Source organism: Strongylocentrotus purpuratus, unplaced genomic scaffold (assembly GCF_000002235.5).
Source record: "Strongylocentrotus purpuratus isolate Spur 01 unplaced genomic scaffold, Spur_5.0 spur5_scaffold_13, whole genome shotgun sequence".
In the NCBI taxonomy this organism is placed as follows: Eukaryota; Metazoa; Echinodermata; class Echinoidea; order Camarodonta; family Strongylocentrotidae; genus Strongylocentrotus; species Strongylocentrotus purpuratus.
Window position 1 is genome coordinate 22,069,974 of NW_022145598.1, and position 23,394 is coordinate 22,093,367.

Sequence of the window (23,394 nt, forward strand, 5' to 3'; positions counted from 1 at the left end):
GTATATACTAAATTATTTCAGTGATGAAATTAATGAAGGTTAGGAAATGTTGATAGTACAACTACAAATCAACAGTGCAAATTCGACATGAAAGAGTCCATATCTACGGCTGTTGATCATCGAACAAGAAAGAGGACTGCATGGTTATTGCTATTTTCTTTAAATTCAAATCACCATGCAAGTAGAAGAAAACTAGATGGAATTCGACTGCGCGCAGTCGAAAATGATGCCTCCGTTAAAGAGCAATTTTACAAACCAAAACAGAAAAAAAAAATTGAATTCACGTTCAATGGTAATCCATTGACAGGTTCTCAGAATATTGTGATTACAAGCAATTTCTCATATACATATATGACCCTTTGATCTTTGACCTCATGACCATAAAATCTACTCAGTTCATTGGCTCTGCAAGATGTTCTGAGTTAAATAGTAATCCATCTGTCAGTTCTAATGAGAATGCGTTCACAAGCTATTTTTGCATACATAATGGGCCCATGACCTTTGACCTTTGACCTTATGAACCAAGAATCTACTCAGTTCATTGGCTCTGCAAGTAACAAACATGACCTAATTTTGGCATGAATCCATCAATCTGTTCTTGAGATAACGCGATCACAAGCTGTTTTTGCATTCATAATGTGCGCTGTAGCCTTTGACCTTTGACCTACGTGCTCCAAAATCTAATCAGATTGTCTTCCTATGGTGATACACACTATCATTTAGTTTGAAGTTTTTACATCTCCAGTGGTTCTTGAGATATCATGATAACAATCTCAATGTATGGAATTTCATAAGTTGACCTCTGTGACCCTTGACCTTTGACCTACGTGCTCCAAAATCTAATCAGATTGTTTTCCTATAGTGATACACACTATCACTAAGTTTGAAATTAAATCTCCAGTGGTTCTTGAGATATCATGATAACAATCTCAATGTATGGAATTTCATAAGTTGACCTCTGTGACCCTTGACCTTTGACATACGTGCTCCAAAATCTAATCAGATTGTTTTCCTATAGTGATACACACTATCACTAAGTTTGAAGTTTAAATCTCCAGTGGTTCTTGAGATATCATGATAACAATCTCAATACAAGGAATTTCATAAGTTGACCTCTGTGACCTGTGACCTTTGACCTACGTACTCCAAAATCTAATCAGATCGTCTTCCTATGGTGATAAATACTATTCCCGAGTCTTAAGTTTAAATCTTAAATGGTTCTTGAGATATTGTGATAACGGTCAAACGGGACGGACGTACGGACGGACGTACGGTACGACGGACGGACGGACGTACGGACGGACAACCCGAAAACATGATGCCTCCGGCACCACCTTCGGTGGCGGAGGCATAAAAAGTTGCTTTAGAAGCATCAAACAAAGAAATTCTCTAGGTATAATAAACTATCTTTATATGACTGTACATCCATTTTTTACAGTGATGAAAATAAATCTGGTTTCAATTTTGATGCTGCTTCAGCAATTAAAAAAAGGGAAAATACTTGTCAAATATAAAGCATTGATATCGTTAGCTTTTGATCATCGCTGGTGAAAGAAAGACTGTGTTTCAACTTCATTGTCATTCAATTCAAATCATAACACAAGCAGATACAAATTCATTCAAAATTTAGAAGCTTTAAACAAGCAAATACTCTAGATATAATCAACCGTCTTCAAATGAATGTGCATTGATTTGTGCGATGAAATGAATCAGGTTGGAACGTTATGAACACAGGAAGAGAGAGATACCTCCTAAGGTGTTAAGTATTGATATCATCAGCTGCTGATCATCGCAAGAGAAAGAGAGACTGCATGGTTTTCTTCATCTGTTCTTGTTGCTAGATAGGAACAAAAAGAAAACTGTCTGTTAAAAACTGGTTAAACCAAAATCAGAATATCTTCATGTACTGTTGTTGCTTTGTTTTTTGTGCTGTTTATGTTTTTTTTTCTTTATTGCTGTTTCACAAGATTCCATTTTACTTGAAAAAAAATATATCATTTGGAATATATTCGTTATCCAATTTGATAACACCTTCGTCCAGTTACACACATTGCTGAACAATTGAGATAATTGGCTCATGGCGCTTTACACATATAACCCTGGTTGTAGCAGAGCTGCCAAAGTAACTAGTGCTCATATCAGGTACCCATTTACACCTGGGTGGAGAGTGGCAAATATAGATTAACAAATATCCAATGGTTCTGCATGTATCATGTTGACAGCCTCCGATATTAAAGTTGGAATGACACTAAATAACAGTTTTATTTTCATTTCATTTGCACTACTCTGTATACAAAAAGGGAGAAAAAAAGATTTCATATCTTGGACTTGACTGTCTCTTACCATATCTTGCATCATTTTCTTGAGCATGTTCTTCATCTCCTTATTTACAACGTGCTGGAGAGATTCTACAACATTCTCTCCTAGGCAGGCACTCTTCTCCAGGAACCCTGCATGCAACTCCTCCACTCTGGACAAGCTTAAAGGTAAAATAGATGAAGATTGATAGAATGATGATCCAAAGAAGATGTAAAGCAACCTAATAGATTGTTCATCATCTGACCTTTTGAAGACAATCTATAACATTCTTTCTTATACTATCACCCTTTTAAAGAAAGGCTGCATGTAACTCCTTAACTCTGAACAAGCTAAATATTAAAATACATGAAAATTTATAAAATGAAGATCTAAAGAAGATGTAGAACAACCCAACAATATGTCTCCTCATCTCCTTATTAATGAGCTGTTGAAGAGAATCTATCACATTCTCTCCTAGATTATCACCCTTCATAAGAAAAACTGCATGTACATGTAACTCCTCAACTCTGGACAAGCTAAATAGTAAAATACATGAAGATCGATAGAATGATGATCTAAAGATATAAAACAACTCAACAAAATGTTCTTTATCTCTTAATTAATGAGCTGTTAAAGAAAATATATCAAGTTCTCTCATAAAATATCACCCTTCTCAAGAAAGGCTGCATTTTAATCACCAAATTTTGACAAACTGAAAATTGAAACAAAATCTGCATGACAATGATCTATAGAAGATGTAAAAACACCCCCAAAATATCTTATCTCCTAATTAATGACTGCTTAAAGGGAAGCTATCACATTGTCTTCAACAATATCAGCCCTCTACAGGAATGATACTTTCAAGATCTTTACGATTTAAACATGGATGAAAGTCATCACGATTAAGTTCTACAGTAGATGTAAAAACAGTGTTATAAAAGCTCTTTATTGTGTTTTTAACAACCTGTTGAAGATATTCCATTGAATTCTCTATTGTACTATCAGCTCTCTCCTCGCTATGAAGAATGTTTTGAAAAAGCTGAAAATTTATACTTGTATGAAGGTCAATACAAGTAGGACCTACAACACATATAGAGTCACTGCATAACATATTCTTTGAACACCTTGTTAGATGATCTGGAAACTACTCTTGACAACCTTTGCTTTATGTGGTTTGAGCTTTGGCTTAGTTTGGGCATAGGGGTAGACATTGGTTTGGATCTTGCTTTGAAGTTAGACATTTTGCAAATACAAGTAAGCAAAGCAAATATATATTTTCTTTTTATGCTCACTGGACATAAAAATAACCCGGTAATTTTTTTATATATGCAATCAGGTGTTAGATGTTAGATGTTAGGTGTTAGTTGTTAGGTGTTAGGTGTTAAGTGTTATAGGTTAAAATTGTCGCTAGGGACCAGCCCCACACAAGACTTATTTGTTCTTTCTTGCTGGTTCCTCATTTGTATATATATTTCTATTTTATGTTTGTCTTTCGTTATGTTATTTGTATGTTCTTTACTTATCTGTAAATATCAATGTTATAATCATGTATGTTTTTTATATGACGAAAGAAATAAAATGAAATGAAATGAAATGAAATGAAATGAATAATTAGTGTTCCAGTTCTACGCCACCATTACAGATTGATCTAGCACTAGAAACAGTAAAACAATCTTGAAGCCTTTGGTTCATCTATCCCATGAAAAATTCTATGCGGCACAGTGCTTATTTGGGTGGCATTTAAAGACGAGGTTGAGTTCTGGGAAGAGGTGAAAAATAATTTGTGAGCGTTTTCATTGTTTTTATTAAGTGTGGAAGAACTTCAGATACAAAATTGTTCCCTGAAAAGCATGGCTCTTCAAATGCCTTAATATTCTAAATTTGGCATGTGATATAGCATAAGAATTGGGATGGATTTTATGCCACATGTTCATGTAGTCCCATTTACATATTTCTGTGTACAGTTTCTTTACCAAGACTGGGCCAAATTTCTTATCATTTTGATGATTCTAGAACCGTGCAGTACACACCAATACTTATGTGCTAGATGATCAACCTTTTCTGATCGATTCAACACCGTTTCTTTCACAATGCAATTGCATGACGAACTCAGCTTTATCTTTAAAGCGTTAAGGCCTACAGCTTAGCTGTCATGCTAGGAATATTGATTGATGGAGTTGAAACAAGGAGGGGCTAGTTATTGAATAGATACCATGTGTCAAATGGATTGATTAGTGGTTGACCTAATAACACCTTTTAGACAGCTATGGCATTGAGGGAATAAAATTAGATCAAGTATGGAGTGGGAGTCGGTTAGAACAATTTTGACAGCTACATAATGTAGGGAAAATAAATAGATCATGCAGAATTTTTCAATTAAAACAAAATCGTAACCTTTTTCATTTCTACAATAAAACCAATCTCACAACCAATTTTTTTTTAAATCAAAGTCTAAGAGTTATGAGCTTAGATTCTTTTGTACTGTAAATAGGATGTTTCTCCATTTATGGATCATACTCCCTAACCAAGCTGCAAGATTGAACAATTTCTAAAGTTATAAGAAATTTCTTACATTACTGGGAGGTTGACTTTTAAATTTTCTACACAATCCAATTTACATGAAGTGCATATAAAGCCTTGTTCTTACATTTTGAGGTAAACAACCTTAAAAACCACTGATGTAGATGAATAAAATGAAACCTTTCTATATCTTATGACATACAGACACATCTTGAAGAAAATTTACATAAAATTAAGCCTAATCGAGATAGTACATGTATTTACCAACTCTGCAAACCACTATGTTTCATGCAGCTACCCTAAGCAATCTAAACAATATACTTACTGCTGTTCTACGTGTTGCGTGGACTTCTTGGCGTATTGTTTGAGGATTTGTTCATTCTGGGCTTGAATCTTGTCGAGTTTCTCCAGATTTCTCTCCATGCCGACCAACTCTGTCAGCAGCTTGTCCTGGAACGCATTCTGGCTCCTTTGTCTGATTTAAGAAAAATGTTTAATGATAATAATCATAATGATAATACCAACAATATTCTGTGCATATAGAGATTGTTTCACGTTGTAGAGGTATTGTGGTCTGGTGGATAAGTCACCCGACTGCAGATCACAAGGTACAAGGTTCAAGCCCTGCCGCAGCACTAATGTCCTTTGGCAAGACCTTAATCTACATTTGCCACTCTCCACACAGGTGTGGATTGGTACCTGATATGCTTAAGTGCTAGTTTCTTTGGCAGCTCAGCTACAACCAGGGTAATATGTGTAAAGCACCAAGAGCTTCAGAGCCTGGCGGATACGGGCGCTATATAAATATCCATATTATTATTATTATCATTATCCTTGTGTGTTTCCAAAGAGTTTTGAGCAAATTATCAGCATCAAGTACAATAATTGCTAGGACTTGAACCTAGAACCCGTTGTATCACCGGCCAAGTATTTACACCATAGGTACAAGGGACACCAGCAGCACCTTCGGCAGTTGCTATTTTTGTTTCACACCTCGTATTTAATTTGAGCAGAATTTATATACATCTCAAAATCAGGTCGGCAAACAAATCTATGCTGATAATAATACCATGAATTGTTTATCCAGGGTAGCCTCATCAGTATTAATATTGTTCTCCCTGAGGGCCCTGCAATCATATTATTACCCCAGCTTTAGCCAAACTACCGTGAAAAGGTTCTTAAGCATTCAAGGAATTTCTTCCTGATTGAATAACTAGTTCAAATACAATGATATATTATGGAAAATCAGTGAATCAAATATTTATTTTGATTTACCTTGCTTTGTGGAGTTCCAAAAAGAGTTTGTTCATCTGGTTTTGAGTTGATTGAATAGCAGACTCTGTGAGCTGCTGAGATTGGTTTCTCTTCTCCTGATAAAATAAGAAACACAAAGTGCATATATTTGTTATCAATGATAAATAATTATGTTACCATCATAATCATCACCACCCATCATTAGCATCAGCATCATCATTATTATCCTTCCCTTCATCTGCTTTCATTACCATCAATATCATGTTCACTGTTTTCATCCTCTCCATTGTTATCATCACCATTTGATTGACAGACAGGCCGCGAAAGAAACCATTACCATTAACATCATCATCATCATCATCATCACCATCTCAACCAACAACATCACCATCATTATAATTTTCATCATCATCATAATCATAATCATAATCATCATCTTCAACATCACTATCATCACCATTGCCATTACCATCGTCATCGTCATCATCATCATCATCACCAATATCATCATCGCCATTGCCATTACCATCGTCATCATCATCATCGTCATCATCATCATCATCACCATCACCATCACCATCAGTTCACCATCACCATCACCATCACCATCACCATCACCACCACCATCTCAACCACCAACATCACCACCACCACTATCATTCAAGAGCACTTTGTACAAACTTTACCATCATCTTTTGCTTGAGTCTGTTTCTCATGAATCCAAACATTTCAGGCATCTGCATGGCAGGGAAGTCCATGTTGTGACCCCAGGACGATGAGATGGAATGATCACTGATGCCATCCTCACCGGAGTGTTCACTCAGCTCTGCTTCACCTGTGACAAATAGTAGTGAGAATGGGACAAGATTAAGATGAGATGGATGATCACTGATGCCATCCTCACCAGAGTGTTCACTTAGCTCTGCTTCACCTGTGAATAATAGTAGTGAGAATGGGACAAGATTAAGATGAGATGAATGATCACTGATGCCATCCTCACCAGAGTGTTCACTTAGCTCTGCTTCACCTGTGACAAATTAGTAGTAGTGGTGGTTATTTTACCTGACTGCTAAGAAAGCATAAATGCTTGTTAGTAATCAACAAGAGGACCGATGGCTTTAGGTCCTCTCCGAGGGACCTGGTAATGAGGATTAATGCCTTACCAAAGGATACTAGCACATCGACTTGATTTCGAAACTGGGTCGCCGTATTACGAGACCACTACTCTACCGACTGAGCTATCGTGCCTCCATCATCAATTGTAGTGAGAATGGGACAAGATTAGGATAAGATGAAAGCAGTCAAACAGTCTAATCTGCTTCAGCAACCACCTGTATGAAAGGACCACTGATCTGTACAGTAAAGGCTACATTCTGTAATGCTTCCCTTGCCCTGTTTCTCATTAATACATGTACAGTGTACATGAATACCATAGACCTATAAGATAAAACACACCCTTCTTGTTAGTATTTATAATCAAGATTCACTGCATATCTGTCATGAAAAAGAATTTAATACAATTGGTTGGATCATAGTACATCTTGTGATGAGAAATAGTTCACATGGCCTTATGAAAATTAGTACATTCTTATCCTAGCACCTTACAACCTTGAGGAGCGATAGCTCAGAGGTAGCGAGCAGTGGTCTCATAACCGGGAGGTCTTGGGTTCGTAACCAAGTTGATGCGGTAGTGCCCTTAAGTAAGGCATTAATCCCCATTACCAAATCACTTGGAAAGGACTTAAAGTCTTCTGCCCCCTGGTTACTTACTTACTTCCAAGCATACACATGCTTTATTTAATAGCAGTCAGGTAAAATAAACAAACCACATCTTATCACTCATATCCGGCCTACTTTATTGCTGTACCTGTGTATAATATATTAAGATAACAGTGTTACAGATTTGAGTCTTACTTGCAGAGGGACTTGAATGAATGAGGGAGAATATCTACAAGACTCTTTGTCTGACAACATGCCTAAGATAACAGGTGAACACAAATCACATGGTGTAATGAATCATGGGATCCATGCAGTCTAGAGCTTCTAAATGATTGCACCATTCCATATCAGGGGTATGAAACCAAGACAAATTTATGCGCTGAAATTATAACAAAAGCCAGTAAAAAAGAATTACCTTTTGGTTCATTAGCCTTGAACAGTACTGTGGGTTCCAGGAAGGAGGTCTGTCCTAAGCTTAGATTCAATCCACGCTGCTTGTCCTTACTTCTTTGGCCATCCCCTTGATCAACAACAGCATCCTCCTCCTCCTCCTCATCGTCCTCGAGATCGACATCCTCATCATTGTCCTCATCATCGTCTTCATCTAAGAGAAGGTTGGCATACTTCCTTTTCAGAGAGGATTCAGATGGTCTTATACTCTTAGATGGACCTGTAAACACGTCATATGATAAATAAAAATGGTTATCTAATGCCCTTTCAATTTTTTTCCTTTTTTCCTTTTTTCATGTTGAGGGGGGGGGGGGGGGGCAATGATCATAGATTAACTTAACGAGTTAGATTTTGACATAAAAAACACTTTGTCTCACTTTAAATTGGGCAAAAAATATACTGCATGGGAATTAACTTCCAGATGAGTTAAACAATCCATCGTTTCATAACGTGTAATTAGTTGAGTCTCCATAGACTGACGTAATATTATGAACCTTTGTTCTTTTTCTGAAAGAAAAAAAGCGCTCTATAGTCCAAACATATATGATAATAATAATAGTATTAAGTATCTGGATTTATATAGCACTTAATATGAAATACTGTCTCTAAATGCTTTACAGATACTATTACCCAGTCATCGGATCCGTGCACTCACAGTGTGCACCATCTCCACTCCCTGGGGATTATTCCTACTTTTTGGTCACCTTGAGGGCATATATGGCAATTACCAACACAAAGACTTTCGTCATCCTACCAGGTCCTCGTTTCTCTCCTGGGTGGCAAATGCAGATAAATGCCTTTCCAAATGATATCAGTGCTGTGTAGGAGAACAAACCCACAGCCTTTGACTTTCAAGTCATGTACTTAAACCACTGGACCACGAACCTCTTAGTTCAACACTAAAATTCTGGGGAGATATTTGACACTCACGGCATGGAATGGGTTAAGTAAGAATACCATTACCTGCATGCCCTTGAAATTTATGGCACCCTGGATACACATACCAGGTATATCCAGGAAAGATGGTATGTCCCTTGTACATACAAGCCCTGGTAATGAACACTGACCTGGGCATTTAATACACCCTGTGGAATTTACATCCAGTATCAGTTTCATATGGGTTGAAAACCACAACCTGACTATCAATTCCACTTTCAATCTAGACGGCTAGATTGACACCCACACTGCAATCAAGTAGACATATGTAGACAATTTGGGATTGTAACTGGTACCTACTGAATAATGCCACAAAGCTCCTAATAGAAATGGATGAGCTTTTTCATGACTGGTTTTCTTCGATCCTAGTTCCTCATCAAGTCCAAATATGTTTTTCTTTTCTTTTCTTTTTTTTTTCTCTTCGTAGCTTACATGTAGACCATAATAAATATCATTGGGATTCGGTGTATCTAACCCAATCCGAGCCTTCAGGGCCAGATGTAATTTTAACCGGTTGATAATAGTTTAGTTTTGTATAACTCACATTACCCATAGACACTACCTGATATGAGCTATCATGACATGGACTTGCTATGCAACAGATGAATGGCCCAAATTTATGGAACTATGATGCGAGCAATTTTTATATCAGACATTAATCTACATACGCCACTCTCAAACCAGGTGATGTAAATGGGTGCCCAGTAGGAAAAAATTCCATGAATATAAGAGCACCTTATTAGAGTAGCTCAATTAATGCCGGGATAGTAATAGTAAAGCACTCAGAAACTTAAATATTATATCAAGTGCTATATAAATGTTATGATTGTTGTTTTTGTTGTTGTTTTGTTACTGTTGTTGTTAGTGTCATCTTTCTTGTTGTTCTTGGTGTTTTTATCATCATCATCATCATCATCATCACCATCATCATCACCATCATCATCATCACCATCATCATCATCATCATCACCATCATCACCATCATCATCATCATCATCATCATCATCACCATCATCACCATCATCATCATCATCATCATCATCACCATCATCACCATCATCATCATCATCATCATCATCACCATCATCACCATCATCATCACCATCATCACCATCATCACCATCATCATCATCATCATCACCATCATCACCATCATCATCATCATCATCATTGTCATCACCACCATCATCATCATCATCATAATCATCAGATGCCTAAAACTGGACAAACATTAACATACCTGCCAACATTTGAAAATGAGAATTAAGAATTTTTAGTACGGTATGTCTTCGAAAATAAGAAATGTACCCTTATCAGGCAGCGGCAGTGTAACTGGCAATATGCGGTAAATCTGTGCAAAAAAGCGAATACAAATTCGCTGCTCAATCATGCAGCCCTTCAACGCACGCAATATGTGAACTCTCACATCGCGGCATATGATAAAACATGCTTAATTTGGTTTAAGCAACAACAACATGAAGAAGAAAAAAAAAAAATCGAAATTTTGGATTTTGGGGTCCTAAAAATCCAGAAAAACAGAATATTCTGGATTATTCGGAAGGGTTGGCAGGTATGCATTAGGGTAAATTAATTAGAAAAATTTGAATATATTGTTGGCTGCCCACAAGGAGTCCATAAAAGCTACATATTGTCAATGGCAGAAGCAGGCTGCTTGGGGGCAGCCAAAAATGTGCAATTAGATACCTGAAACTGGACATTCCATCTCAAAGTCTCCTTCTCTTTCAGATCCCAAACTTTCCAGCTCGTCAACAAACGAAACTTGCTGAAAATATAAAAGGAAAGACAAAAACATTGTCAAATGTGCATCAAAAATGGTGCTTTTCAGTGCGACCGACAATTTTCAGGTGGGCTGTATAACGTACAGACCACCTTATAATTTCGTTAGAATTGCCTTTATTTATTATATATTTTTCTTATTTCTAACCACTTTTTTGTGAACAAGATAACTTGGAAATGGCTCAATCAAATGCCTAGAAATTTGGCACACATATGTATAGACATATGTACAAAGCACAATAACGTTTTCAACATTGACCTTCACTGATGACGTCATCTAGGCGCCATTTTGTAAAATTTTACGAAAATCAACTCATGATCATATCTTCATAACCAAAAGGTATTTCTCGTTCATATTTATCATGATCAAGGTCAATATCCGTCCGGTCAATAAAAGGTCAAATAACGCGCGCGTGTGCGCGTACGTCCGCGCGTCAATGCGCGCGCAAAATTTTGAAATGCTCAAAATCGTCTGAAAATCATTTTGCATACGTTTTAGGCCATTCTAAGCATTTTATAAAAAATCGCGCGTACGAGCATGCGCGCGCGTTTTCGCGCGTAAAACTTTTGCACAAATTGAATTGCCTTTTTTTTTTCTTTCATAATATACCACATATATTTACAAACATATTGATACCATGTTTGTCTCTTTATGACTATTAATAACGGAATGATCGACCGTTTAACATAAATCTCCATGCGCGCGAGCTCTTGTAATACATAGCATATATGGGCAAAAACACGCCTATACAAAATCCATTGTAGCTCTTTAGGATGCAAGGTGACCCCAATTTGTTTTCATATTTTAAAAGAGTATGATTCGGAAATATTGTTTCATGTCTCATTTGACCCTCAATTAACTCATGACGTCATCATAATGGCCTCCGAACTCAAAATTCCAATTTGCATATTATGACGTCAGCATATTTATGGAAAATTGATTGTATCTCTGTAAATATTGATCAATTTTCTTCCAAATTTTAATATGTTCTAGCTGAGACAAATTTCTACAAATGCAGTCAGTACTATTCTTCATTTTGACAAAGGTATCATGGCGTATTTTTGCGATAAAAAGGAGGCATGTCAATTTTTCACATTTTGCGTGTATTCTCTATGGGACATGACTTTTTCTCAAAACTCGATTCTACATTCCCGTCTTTCGCGGGCAACATCTACGTCATTTTAGCTTCATTTACGCTGAACTTCGAGTATGATGTAGCTGAGACAATTAGCTATCTCAAATGTGCCCTTCATTTTGTCTAAAATGTTAGCTGGACCAGCCCACCTATACTTGTACCAAACAAGTATTACAAATCTAGTTATCATTGTTTTCTGCTTCTAAGGAAGGGGAGGGGAGGGGGCTTTCCCACAAATAAAGAACAATATTCATAACATATCATCTGTTTGGAGCCAGAAGGGCATTATCTCATATACTTTAACGTGGAGTAAACGCCCTCCTGGCTCTCCACAAGGGATATGTACCCTAACAAACAAACATATACGGTAGCTCTAATATTATTAATCATGTCATAAGATTACAATGTACATACTTTGATATTTCTGTCATCCAATAATGAGTTCATCAATGTCTCTTTCTAATATTTATTTAAAGACATAATGGTAGAAATTTGGGTATGGTTAATGATCTCCCTTTCTCCCTTCCTCCCTCCCTCTCTCTCTCTCTCTCTCTCTCTTCCCCCCCCCCCCCACCCCCCCCCCCCCCCCCCCCCCCCCCCCCGCCTCCCTTTCCCTTTCACTCCCATTATCTTAATATGCACTTTAGAAACATGGTATTAGTATGTGCTATAAAAGTTTTGTTGCATATTTTTATTATTATCACAAGGAATTTACATCTACGCAGAAAACAAGAAAATAGAAATACATGTAGGTACACTTACAGTTTATACCTACATTGTGTGGTTGGCATAAAAATGAATTTGCATCTTTACAAGCAAGAGTAAATGTAGCATGTTTATGTGCACGTGCATGTCAGTTGGAATGGAAAAAGAGGAGACAAAAAAAACTAACCAATATCTGTAAACAATTGGTAAAAGAACTGGTATTTACTCAAATATGTATTGTAGAACCTCTCTATTAAAGATAAAGTTGAGTTCTGGTCATGCGATTGCATAGTAAAGAAACGGTGTGGAATCAATCAAGGTTGATCATCTAGCATATAAGCATTGGTGTGTACATCAAGGTTCTGGAATCATCAAAATGATCAGAAATTTGGCCCCAGTCTTGGTAAAGTTACAATCACTGTACACAGAGAGATGTATATGGGCCTACATGGACATGTGGCATAAAATTCTGTCCCGATTTGATGCTGTTACATACCATACTTAAAATATTGAGGTAGTTAAAGAGCTATGTTTTGCAGGGAACATGATTTATCTGATGTAATTCTTCCACACTTGCATAATAACTATGATAACGCTCACAAATCATTTTTCACCTCTTCCCAGAACTCAACCTTCTCTTTAAGGCCACATGTTCACAGTGGCCATGTCTCTCCGCTTCCCCTGTGTGGTCTCAAAAGATAGGTACGAGTGTCCATTTACACATACATGTACATTTATTAGAATGAAACAAGGAAATGGACACTGCACATGCACATGCAAGAGGAATTCACATTCAAGCAAAATCTAGATGTACATGTAGAGGCCATGTAGAGTCATTACGTCTAAAATTAGACTTGATCAGAGTCAGTTATGTGTTTTCTTTGAATAAAGAGTGATTAAAATGATTATAGTAACCTTGCAATGATATGCTGGTACTAACATGAATGAACATGTTGAAAATTGCAATCACAGTGACGTAATTTAGAGAAAAAACAAGCATATCCACTTTGCCTATTCCTAAATTCAAGGCTCCAATTTTGTTGAAATATTGCAATAACAAGAATAAACAAGATAAATGGGTAATTCCATAAATTAGGGGCCCACTTTGTGACATTTTTGGTGTCCCACTTACATAAGGAACCCACACATATTTGTGGCTTGATTTAAGACTTACATAGTGGAGTAAGATTTTCATTTTCATTTGTTCATTTATTTCCATATCCATAAAAACAAAGATCATAACAACAATATACATTATATAAAAACTTACATGCAATCATACAACTTAACAGTATCAAAAATACTGAATTTACTAGTCGGAAATGAGAAAAGGGGAACTAAAATAAGCCCAAAGGGCCTTGTAAAAAAATTCCCTAAAAGTATAAATTAACATTTGGTTTTTCAACTTATTCTGTTACTGAAAGACATGTAAACAAATTTTAAAACAAACACTGGATAAAAAATTTAAAAAAAAAAAAAAAAAAAACAACAACAAAAGCCAGAGGAACAGCAAAGTCTAAAATATGGTTATGTTTTATGTCAGTATTTGGACAAATAATACATTTTCAGATATTTTTTGAATAATCTTGGTTATTGCAAAGCAGAATATATTTTGGTAACGAATTCCAAATCACAGATTGCAAAGTGATTTTCCAAGCATAATAATGCATCCTCATACATAGAATCACTTAACAATCTCGCTCCATTATCTAAGTCTTTACTCAGGGCCACAAATACGTCTTGGTTACTTATGTAAGTGGGACACCAAAAATGTCACAAAGGGTCCCTAATTTATGGAATTACCCAAATGTGACTGCTCCAACATCCCTCCCCTTAATTCAGTTAAATCAACAGCTCTACCTATCTATCTATCTATCTATCAGGCTATAGTTCATCAAGACATTGGACAAGCCCTCCTCAACAGCTCTAAGTATGACTTAATTACAGTAGCTAGAAACACCTGTTCTCCACCCTCATTGTTTTTTTCTAAGAACCAGCAATTAGAACTGTTTTGCAAAATAATTTACATGTGTATAACATGTTGAATCAGTATGGACATCTGGGAAGTCATCATCTCGATGGTCAGAGCGGGCGTGGCCGGCAGTCTACCCTCCTCCTCCTCGTCCTCCTCCTCCTCCTCCCTTCCATCATTCTGCACTCTCTTGCAGAACTCATATCTCTTACATTGATTATGACCTACCTTTGGTGTTCTGGGTGTCCTGGTGCCACTCCCCGGAGTACTCCATGTGGACATCTGGGAAGTCATCATCTCTATGGTCAGAGCGGGGCGTGGCCGGCAGTCTACCCTCCTCCTCCTCCTCCTCCCTTCCATCATTCTGCACTCTCTTGCAGAACTCATATCTCTTACATTGATTATGACCTACCTTTGGTGTTCTGGGTGTCCTTGTGCCACTCCCTGGAGTACTCCATGTGGACATCTGGGAAGTCATCATCTCGATGGTCAGAGCAGGCGTGGCCAGCAGTCTACCCTCCTCCTCCTCCTCCTCCTCTCTACCATCATTCTGCACTCTCTTGCAGAACTCATATCTCTTACATTGATTATGACCTACCTTTGGTGTTCTGGGTGTCCTTGTGCCACTCCCCGGAGTACTCCATGTGGACATCTGGGAAGTCATCATCTCGATGGTCAGAGCAGGCGTGGCCGGCAGTCTACCCTCCTCCTCCTCCCTTCCATCATTCTGCACTCTCTTGCAGAACTCATATCTCTTACATTGATTATGACCTACCTTTGGTGTTCTGGGTGTCCTTGTGCCACTCCCCGGAGTACTCCATGTGGACATCTGGGAAGTCATCATCTCTATGGTCAGAGCAGGCGTGGCCGGCAGTCTACCCTCCTCCTCCTCCTCCTCCCTTCCATCATTCTGCACTCTCTTGCAGAACTCATATCTCTTACATTGATTATGACCTACCTATGGTGTTCTGGGTGTCCTTGTGCCACTCCCTGGAGTACTCCATGTGGACATCTGGGAAGTCATCATCTCGATGGTCAGAGCGGGCGTGGCCGGCAGTCTACCCTCCTCCTCCTCCTCCCTTCCATCATTCTGCACTCTCTTGCAGAACTCATATCTCTTACATTGATTATGACCTACCTTTGGTGTTCTGGGTGTCCTTGTGCCACTCCCTGGAGTACTCCATGTGGACATCTGGGAAGTCATCATCTCGATGGTCAGAGCAGGCGTGGCCAGCAGTCTACCCTCCTCCTCCTCCTCCTCCTCTCTACCATCATTCTGCACTCTCTTGCAGAACTCATATCTCTTACATTGATTACCTACCTTTGGTGTTCTGGGTGTCCTTGTGCCACTCCCTGGAGTACTCCATGTGGACATCTGGGAAGTCATCATCTCTATGGTCAGAGCGAGCGTGGCCGGCAGTCTACCCTCCTCCTCCTCCCTTCCATCATTCTGCACTCTCTTGCAGAACTCATATCTCTTACATTGATTATGACCTACCTTTGGTGTTCTGGGTGTCCTGGTGCCACTCCCCGGAGTACTCCATGTGGACATCTGGGAAGTCATCATCTCGATGGTCAGAGCGGGCGTGGCCGGCAGTCTACCCTCCTCCTCCTCCTCCTCCTCCCTTCCATCATTCTGCACTCTCTTGCTGAACTCATATCTCTTACATTGATTATGACCTACCTTTGGTGTTCTGGGTGTCCTGGTGCCACTCCCCAGAGTACTCCATGTGGACATCTGGGAAGTCATCATCTCTATGGTCAGAGCGGGCGTGGCCGGCAGTCTACCCTCCTCCTCCTCCTCCTCTCTACCATCATTCTGCACTCTCTTGCAGAACTCATATCTCTTACATTGATTATGACCTACCTTTGGTGTTCTGGGTGTCCTGGTGCCACTCCCCGGAGTACTCCATGTGGACATCTGGGAAGTCATCATCTCTATGGTCAGAGCGGGCGTGGCCGCAGTCTACCCTCCTCCTCCTCCTCCTCCCTTCCATCATTCTGCACTCTCTTGCAGAACTCATATCTCTTACATTGATTATGACCTACCTTTGGTGTTCTGGGTGTCCTGGTGCCACTCCCCGGAGTACTCCATGTGGACATCTGGGAAGTCATCATCTCGGTGGTCAGAGCAGGTGTGGCCGGTAGTCTACCCCCCTCCTCCTCCTCCTCCTCCTCCTCCTCCTCTTCCACCTCTCTTCCATCGTTCTCCTCTCCATCATCATCTTCATCTCTCACATCTTGAGAGCTGTCATACATGTGGTTGATGCTGGACATGCATTCCACAAGGCTTCTCCTGCAGCTGCTCTTTGGCTGTAAAAGAGAGTCAGGGTGCATTGTTATAGAGCATTGCAAGCTACAAAGCTTGCCATACATGTAGACTTGTACAAGTGTAGAATCAGGGGAGTGTTTCACAAAGATCCCATTGCTTACCTCTAAGTTGGACTTAACAATTATGAAAAGTTGTTAGCATCTTTAAAATATAAAGTTATTTTAAAAGGCATAAAATGTTGATTCAAATCATTCATATTTTCTATTATCAAGGAGATTTCATGTTCTTGGTGTGGAATTTATGAAAAGTCTAAAATACTTGAATTTTTGCATATAGTTTGAATATATTCTATTGTAAGGCTACAAATGGCTCTCCATAATGTTAAAGTCCAACTTAGAGTAAGGTATAACTTAGGATCTTTGTGAACACCCCCCATAATATGTAGTCACAAAACATTGCAAACAACAAAGCATGCCATAAACTTGGACAAGTGCGAATCAGGACTTGATCAAGTTTGGTACAGAAAGTTTGCTCGACTAATATGAATGCAGGGTCGTCAGTGAGAAGAGTATTGATACTGATGAGGCTGCACTGGTTGACCAAGACACATTATTATTATAATCATTATATTATTATTATAATTATTATATTATTATTAAACTAGATGGAATTTTGACTGCGCGCAGTCGAAAATGATGCCTCCGCCATAGAGCAATTTAAACAAGTTTGGAGTTTAAATCTCCAGTGGTTCTTGAGATATCATGATAACAATCTCAATGTATGGAATTTCATAAGTTGACCTCTGTGACCCTTGACCTTTGACCTACGTGCTCCAAAATCTAATCAGATTGTCTTCCTATGGTGATACACACTATCATTAAGTTTAAAGTTTAAATCTCCAGTGGTTCTTGAGATATTATGATAACAATCTCAATGTATGGAATTTCATGAGTTGACCTCTGTGACCCTTGACCTTTGACCTACGTGCTCCAAAATCTAATCAGATCGTCTTCCTATGGTAATACATACTATCCTTAAGTTTGAAGTTTTACATCTCCAGTGGTTCTTGAGATATCATAAAACATCTCAATGTATGGAATTTCATAAGTTGACCTCTATGACCCTTGACCTTGACCTACGTGCTCCAAAATGTAATGAGATTGTTTTCCTATAGTGATACACACTATCACTAAGTTGAAGTTTAAATCTCCAGTGGTTCTTGAGATATCATGATAACAATCTCAATGTATGGAATTTCATAAGTTGACCTCTGTGACCCTTGACCTTTGACAAACGTGCTCCAAAATCTAATCAGATCGTCTTCCTATGTGATACATACTATCCTTAAGTTTGAAGTTCAAATCTCATGGTTCTTGAGATATCGCGCTAACAACTCAATACAAGGAATTTCATAAGTTGACCTCTGTGACCTGTGACCTTTGACCTACGTACTCCAAAATCTAATCAGATCGTCTTCCTATGGTGATAAATACTATTCCCGAGTCTTAAGTTAAATCTAAATGGTTCTTGAGATATTGTGATAACGGTCAAACGGGACGGACTACGGACGGATGTACGACGGACACCCGAAACATAATGCCTCCGGCACCACACTTCGGTGGCGGAGGCAATAAAAATATATTTTCCTCCAAAATGCTGAACCACCCCGAACCTTCTATTTCGGCCCGAAAGTTGTGATAATTCAAATTTTTACAATATTTGCCCCTACTACGCCCCTTCCAAAGGGATATGGGGGTCAGGATCCATCTAATGGCATGTATGTACATTCATTGTGGGGAAACTAGCCTATTCAAAAAAATAATATTTTCCTCCAAAATGCTGAACCACCCCGGCCCTTACCATTTCGGCCTGAAATTGGTGTTTATTCAAATTATCACAATATTTGCCCCTACGCCCCTTTCAAAGGTATGGGGGTCAGGATCCATCTAATGGCATGTATGTACATTCATTGTGGGGAAACTAGCCTATTCAAAAAATATAATTTTTCCTCCAAAATGCTGAACCACCCCGGCCCTTACCATTTCGGCCTGAAATTGGTGTTTATTCAAATTTTCACAATATTTGCCCCTACGCCCCTTTCAAAGGGATATGGGGGTCAGGATCCATCTAATGGCATGTAGTACATTCATTGTGGAAAACTAGCCTATTAAAAAAAAAATTATTTTCCTCCAAAATGCTGAACCACCCCGGCCCTTACCATTTCGGCCTGAAATTGTTGTTTATTCAAATTATCACAATATTTGCCCCTACGCCCCTTTCAAAGGGATATGGGGGTCAGGATCCATCTAATGGCATGTATGTACATTCATTGTGGGGGAAACTAGCCTATTCAAAAAATATAATATTTTCCTCCAAAATGCTGAACCACCCCGGCCCTTACCATTTCGGCCTGAAATTGGTGTTTATTCAAATTATCACAATATTTGCCCCTACGCCCCTTTCAAAGGGATATGGGGGTCAGGATCCATCTAATGGCATGTATGTACATTCATTGTGGGGAAACTAGCCTATTCAAAAAATATAATATTTTCCTCCAAAATGCTGAACCACCCGGCCCTTACCATTTCGGCCTGAAATTGGTGTTTATTATTCAAATTATCACAATATTTGCCCCTACGCCCCTTTCAAAGGGATATGGGGGTCAGGATCCATCTAATGGCATGTAGGTACATTCATTGTGGGGAAACTAGCCTATTAAAAAAAAAAATATTTTCCTCCAAAATGCTGAACCACCCCGGCCCTTACAATTTCGGCCGAAAGTTGTGATAATTCAAATTTTTACAATATTTGCCCCTACGCCCCTTTCAAAGGGATATGGGGGTCAGGATCCATCTAATGGCATGTATGTACATTCATTGTGGGGAAACTAGCCTATTCAAAAAATATAATTTTCCTCCAAAATGCTGAACCACCCGGCCCTTACCATTTCGGCCTGAAATTGGTGTTTATTCAAATTATCACAATATTTGCCCCTACGCCCCTTTCAAAGGGATATGGGGGTCAGGATCCATCTAATGGCATGTATGTACATTCATTGTGGGGAAACTAGCCTATTCAAAAATATAATTTTTTCCTCCAAAATGCTGAACCACCCGGCCCTTACCATTTTGGCCTGAAATTGGTGTTTATTCAAATTATCACAATATTTGCCCCTACGCCCCTTTCAAAGGGATATGGGGGTCAGGATCCATCTAATGGCATGTAGGTACATTCATTGTGGGGAAACTAGCCTATTAAAAAAAAAAATATTTTCCTCCAAAATGCTGAACCACCCCGGCCCTTACCATTTCGGCACGAAAGTTGTGATAATTCAAATTTTTACAATATTTGCCCCTACGCCCCTTTCAAAGGGATATGGGGGTCAGGATCCATCTAATGGCATGTATGTACATTCATTGTGGGGAAACTAACCTATTAAAAAAATATATATTTTCCTCCAAAATGCTGAACCACCCCGGACCTTCTAATTTCGGCCCGAAAGTTGTGATAATTCAAATTTTTACAATATTTGCCCCTACGCCCCTTTCAAAGGGATATGGGGGTCAGGATCCATCTAATGGCATGTATGTACATTCATTGTGGGAAACTAGCCTATTAAAAAAAAAAATATTTTCCTCCAAAATGCTGAACCACCCCGGCCCTTACAATTTCGGCCGAAAGTTGTGATAATTCAAATTTTACAATATTTGCCCCTACGCCCCTTTCAAAGGGATATGGGGGTCAGGATCCATCTAATGGCATGTATGTACATTCATTGTGGGGAAACTAGCCTATTAAAAAAAAAAATATTTTCCTCCAAAATGCTGAACCACCCCGGCCCTTACAATTTCGGCACGAAAGTTGTGATAATTCAAATTTTTACAATATTTGCCCCTACGCCCCTTTCAAAGGGATATGGGGGTCAGGATCCATCTAATGGCATGTATGTACATTCATTGTGGGGAAACTAGCCTATTAAAAAAATATATATATTTTCCTCCAAAATGCTGAACCACCCCGGACCTTCTAATTTCGGCCCGAAAGTTGTGATAATTCAAATTTTTACAATATTTGCCCCTACGCCCCTTTCAAAGGGATATGGGGGTCAGGATCCATCTAATGGCATGTATGTACATTCATTGTGGGGAAACTAGCCTATTAAAAAAAAAAATATTTCCTCCAAAATGCTGAACCACCCCGGCCCTTACCATTTCGGCCTGAAATTGTGTTTATTCAAATTATCACAATATTTGCCCCTACGCCCCTTTCAAAGGGATATGGGGGTCAGGATCCATCTAATGGCATGTATGTACATTCATTGTGGGGAAACTAGCCTATTCAAAAATATAATTTTTCCTCCAAAATGCTGAACCACCCCGGCCCTTACCATTTCGGCCTGAAATTGGTGTTTATTCAAATTATCACAATATTTGCCCCTACGCCCCTTTCAAAGGGATATGGGGGTCAAGATCCATCTAATGGCATGTATGTACATTCATTGTGGGGAAACTAGCCTATTAAAAAAATATATTTTTCCTCCAAAATGCTGAACCACCCCGGCCCTTACCATTTCGGCCCGAAAGTTGTGATAATTCAAATTTTTACAATATTTGCCCCTACGCCCCTTTCAAAGGGATATGGGGGTCAGGATCCATCTAATGGCATGTATGGACATTCATTGTGGGGAAACTAGCCTATTAAAAAAATATATTTTCCTCCAAAATGCTGAACCACCCCGGCCCTTCTAATTTCGGCCGAAATTGTGATAATTCAAATTTTTACAATATTTGCCCTACGCCCCTTTCAAAGGGATATGGGGGTCAGGATCCATCTAATGGCATGTATGTACATTCATTGTGGGGAAACTAGCCTATTCAAAAATATAATATTTTCCTCCAAAATGCTGAACCACCCCGGCCCTTACATTTTCGGCACGAAAGTTGTGATAATTCAAATTTTTACAATATTTGCCCCTACGCCCCTTTCAAAGGGATATGGGGGTCAGGATCCATCTAATGGCATGTATGTACATTCATTGTGGGGAAACTAGCCTATTAAAAAAAAAAATATTTTCCTCCAAAATGCTGAACCACCCCGGCCCTTACTAATTTCGGCCCAAAAGTTGTGATAATTCAAATTTTTACAATATTTGCCCCTACGCCCCTTTCAAAGGGATATGGGGGTCAGGATCCATCTAATGGCATGTATGTACATTCATTGTGGGGAAACTAGCCTATTAAAAAAAAAAATATTTTCCTCCAAAATGCTGAACCACCCCGGCCCTTACCATTTCGGCCTGAAATTGGTGTTTATTCAAATTATCACAATATTTGCCCCTACGCCCCTTTCAAAGGGATATGGGGGTCAGGATCCATCTAATGGCATGTATGTACATGTACATTCATTGTGGGGAAACTAGCCTATTAAAAAAATATAATATTTTCCTCCAAAATGCTGAACCACCCCGGCCCTTACAATTTCGGCCCGAAAGTTGTGATAATTCAAATTTTTACAATATTTGCCCCTACGCCCCTTTCAAAGGGATATGGGGGTCAGGATCCATCTAATGGCATGTATGGACATTCATTGTAACCTATAAAAAAAATAATATTTTCCTCCAAAATGCTGAACCACCCCGGCCCTTACTAATTCGGCCCGAAAGTTGTGATAATTCAAATTTTTACAATATTTGCCCCTACGCCCCTTTCAAAGGGATATGGGGGTCAGGATCCATCTAATGGCATGTATGTACATTCATTGTGGGGAAACTAGCCTATTAAAAAAAATATATATTTTCCTCCAAAATGCTGAACCACCCCGGCCCTTACAATTTCGGCCGAAAGTTGTGATAATTCAAATTTTACAATATTTGCCCCTACGCCCCTTTCAAAGGGATATGGGGGTCAGGATCCATCTAATGGCATGTATGTACATTCATTGTGGGGAAACTAGCCTATTCAAAAAATATATATTTTCCTCCAAAATGCTGAACCACCCCGGCCCTTACCATTTCGGCCTGAAATTGGTGTTTATTCAAATTATCACAATATTTGCCCCTACGCCCCTTTCAAAGGGATATGGGGGTCAGGATCCATCTAATGGCATGTATGTACATTCATTGTGGGGAAACTAGCCTATTCAAAAATATAATATTTTCCTCCAAAATGCTGAACCACCCCGGCCCTTACCATTTTGGCCTGAAATTGGTGTTTATTCAAATTATCACAATATTTGCCCCTACGCCCCTTTCAAAGGGATATGGGGGTCAGGATCCATCTAATGGCATGTAGGTACATTCATTGTGGGGAAACTAGCCTATTAAAAAAAAAATTATT

At 38.8% G+C, this 23,394-nt stretch overlaps 1 protein-coding gene across 2 annotated transcripts; it reads right to left on the reverse strand.

The window, feature by feature from the left end:
- Positions 1–1,371: 1,371 nt before the first annotated feature.
- LOC105439615 (serine/threonine-protein kinase rio2-like) lies at positions 1,372–15,287 on the reverse strand. Of its 2 annotated transcripts, none has more exons than XM_030983161.1 (8): positions 15,016–15,080; positions 10,882–10,960; positions 8,207–8,461; positions 6,759–6,907; positions 6,094–6,188; positions 5,144–5,293; positions 2,344–2,479; positions 1,372–1,837 (listed from the first exon to the last, which is right to left on the reverse strand). In XM_030983161.1, exons 1-8 carry the CDS (start codon positions 15,067–15,069, stop codon positions 1,787–1,789), a joined length of 969 nt encoding a protein of 322 aa, XP_030839021.1. In that variant the 5' UTR covers positions 15,070–15,080; the 3' UTR covers positions 1,372–1,786. The 2 variants fall into 2 exon arrangements, with proteins under 2 accessions (XP_030839021.1, XP_030839020.1); XM_030983160.1 differs by lacking the exon at positions 15,016–15,080 and adding an exon at positions 15,200–15,287 and having other exon boundaries at positions 1,373–1,837.
- Positions 15,288–23,394: the final 8,107 nt, after the last annotated feature.

Excerpts from the sequence above, each read along its gene's own strand:
- LOC105439615 (XM_030983160.1), bottom strand. The coding sequence starts at position 15,268 with ATGATGACTTCCCAGATGTCCACATGGAGTACTCCAGGGAGTGGCACA. Across the intron at positions 8,462-10,881 it reads GATGGAATGTCCAGTTTCAG|GTCCATCTAAGAGTATAAGA; the intron begins GTATCTAATTGC and ends ACGTGTTTACAG. Across the intron at positions 1,838-2,343 it reads AGAAAATGATGCAAGATATG|CAACAAGAACAGATGAAGAA; the intron begins GTAAGAGACAGT and ends GTTCCTATCTAG.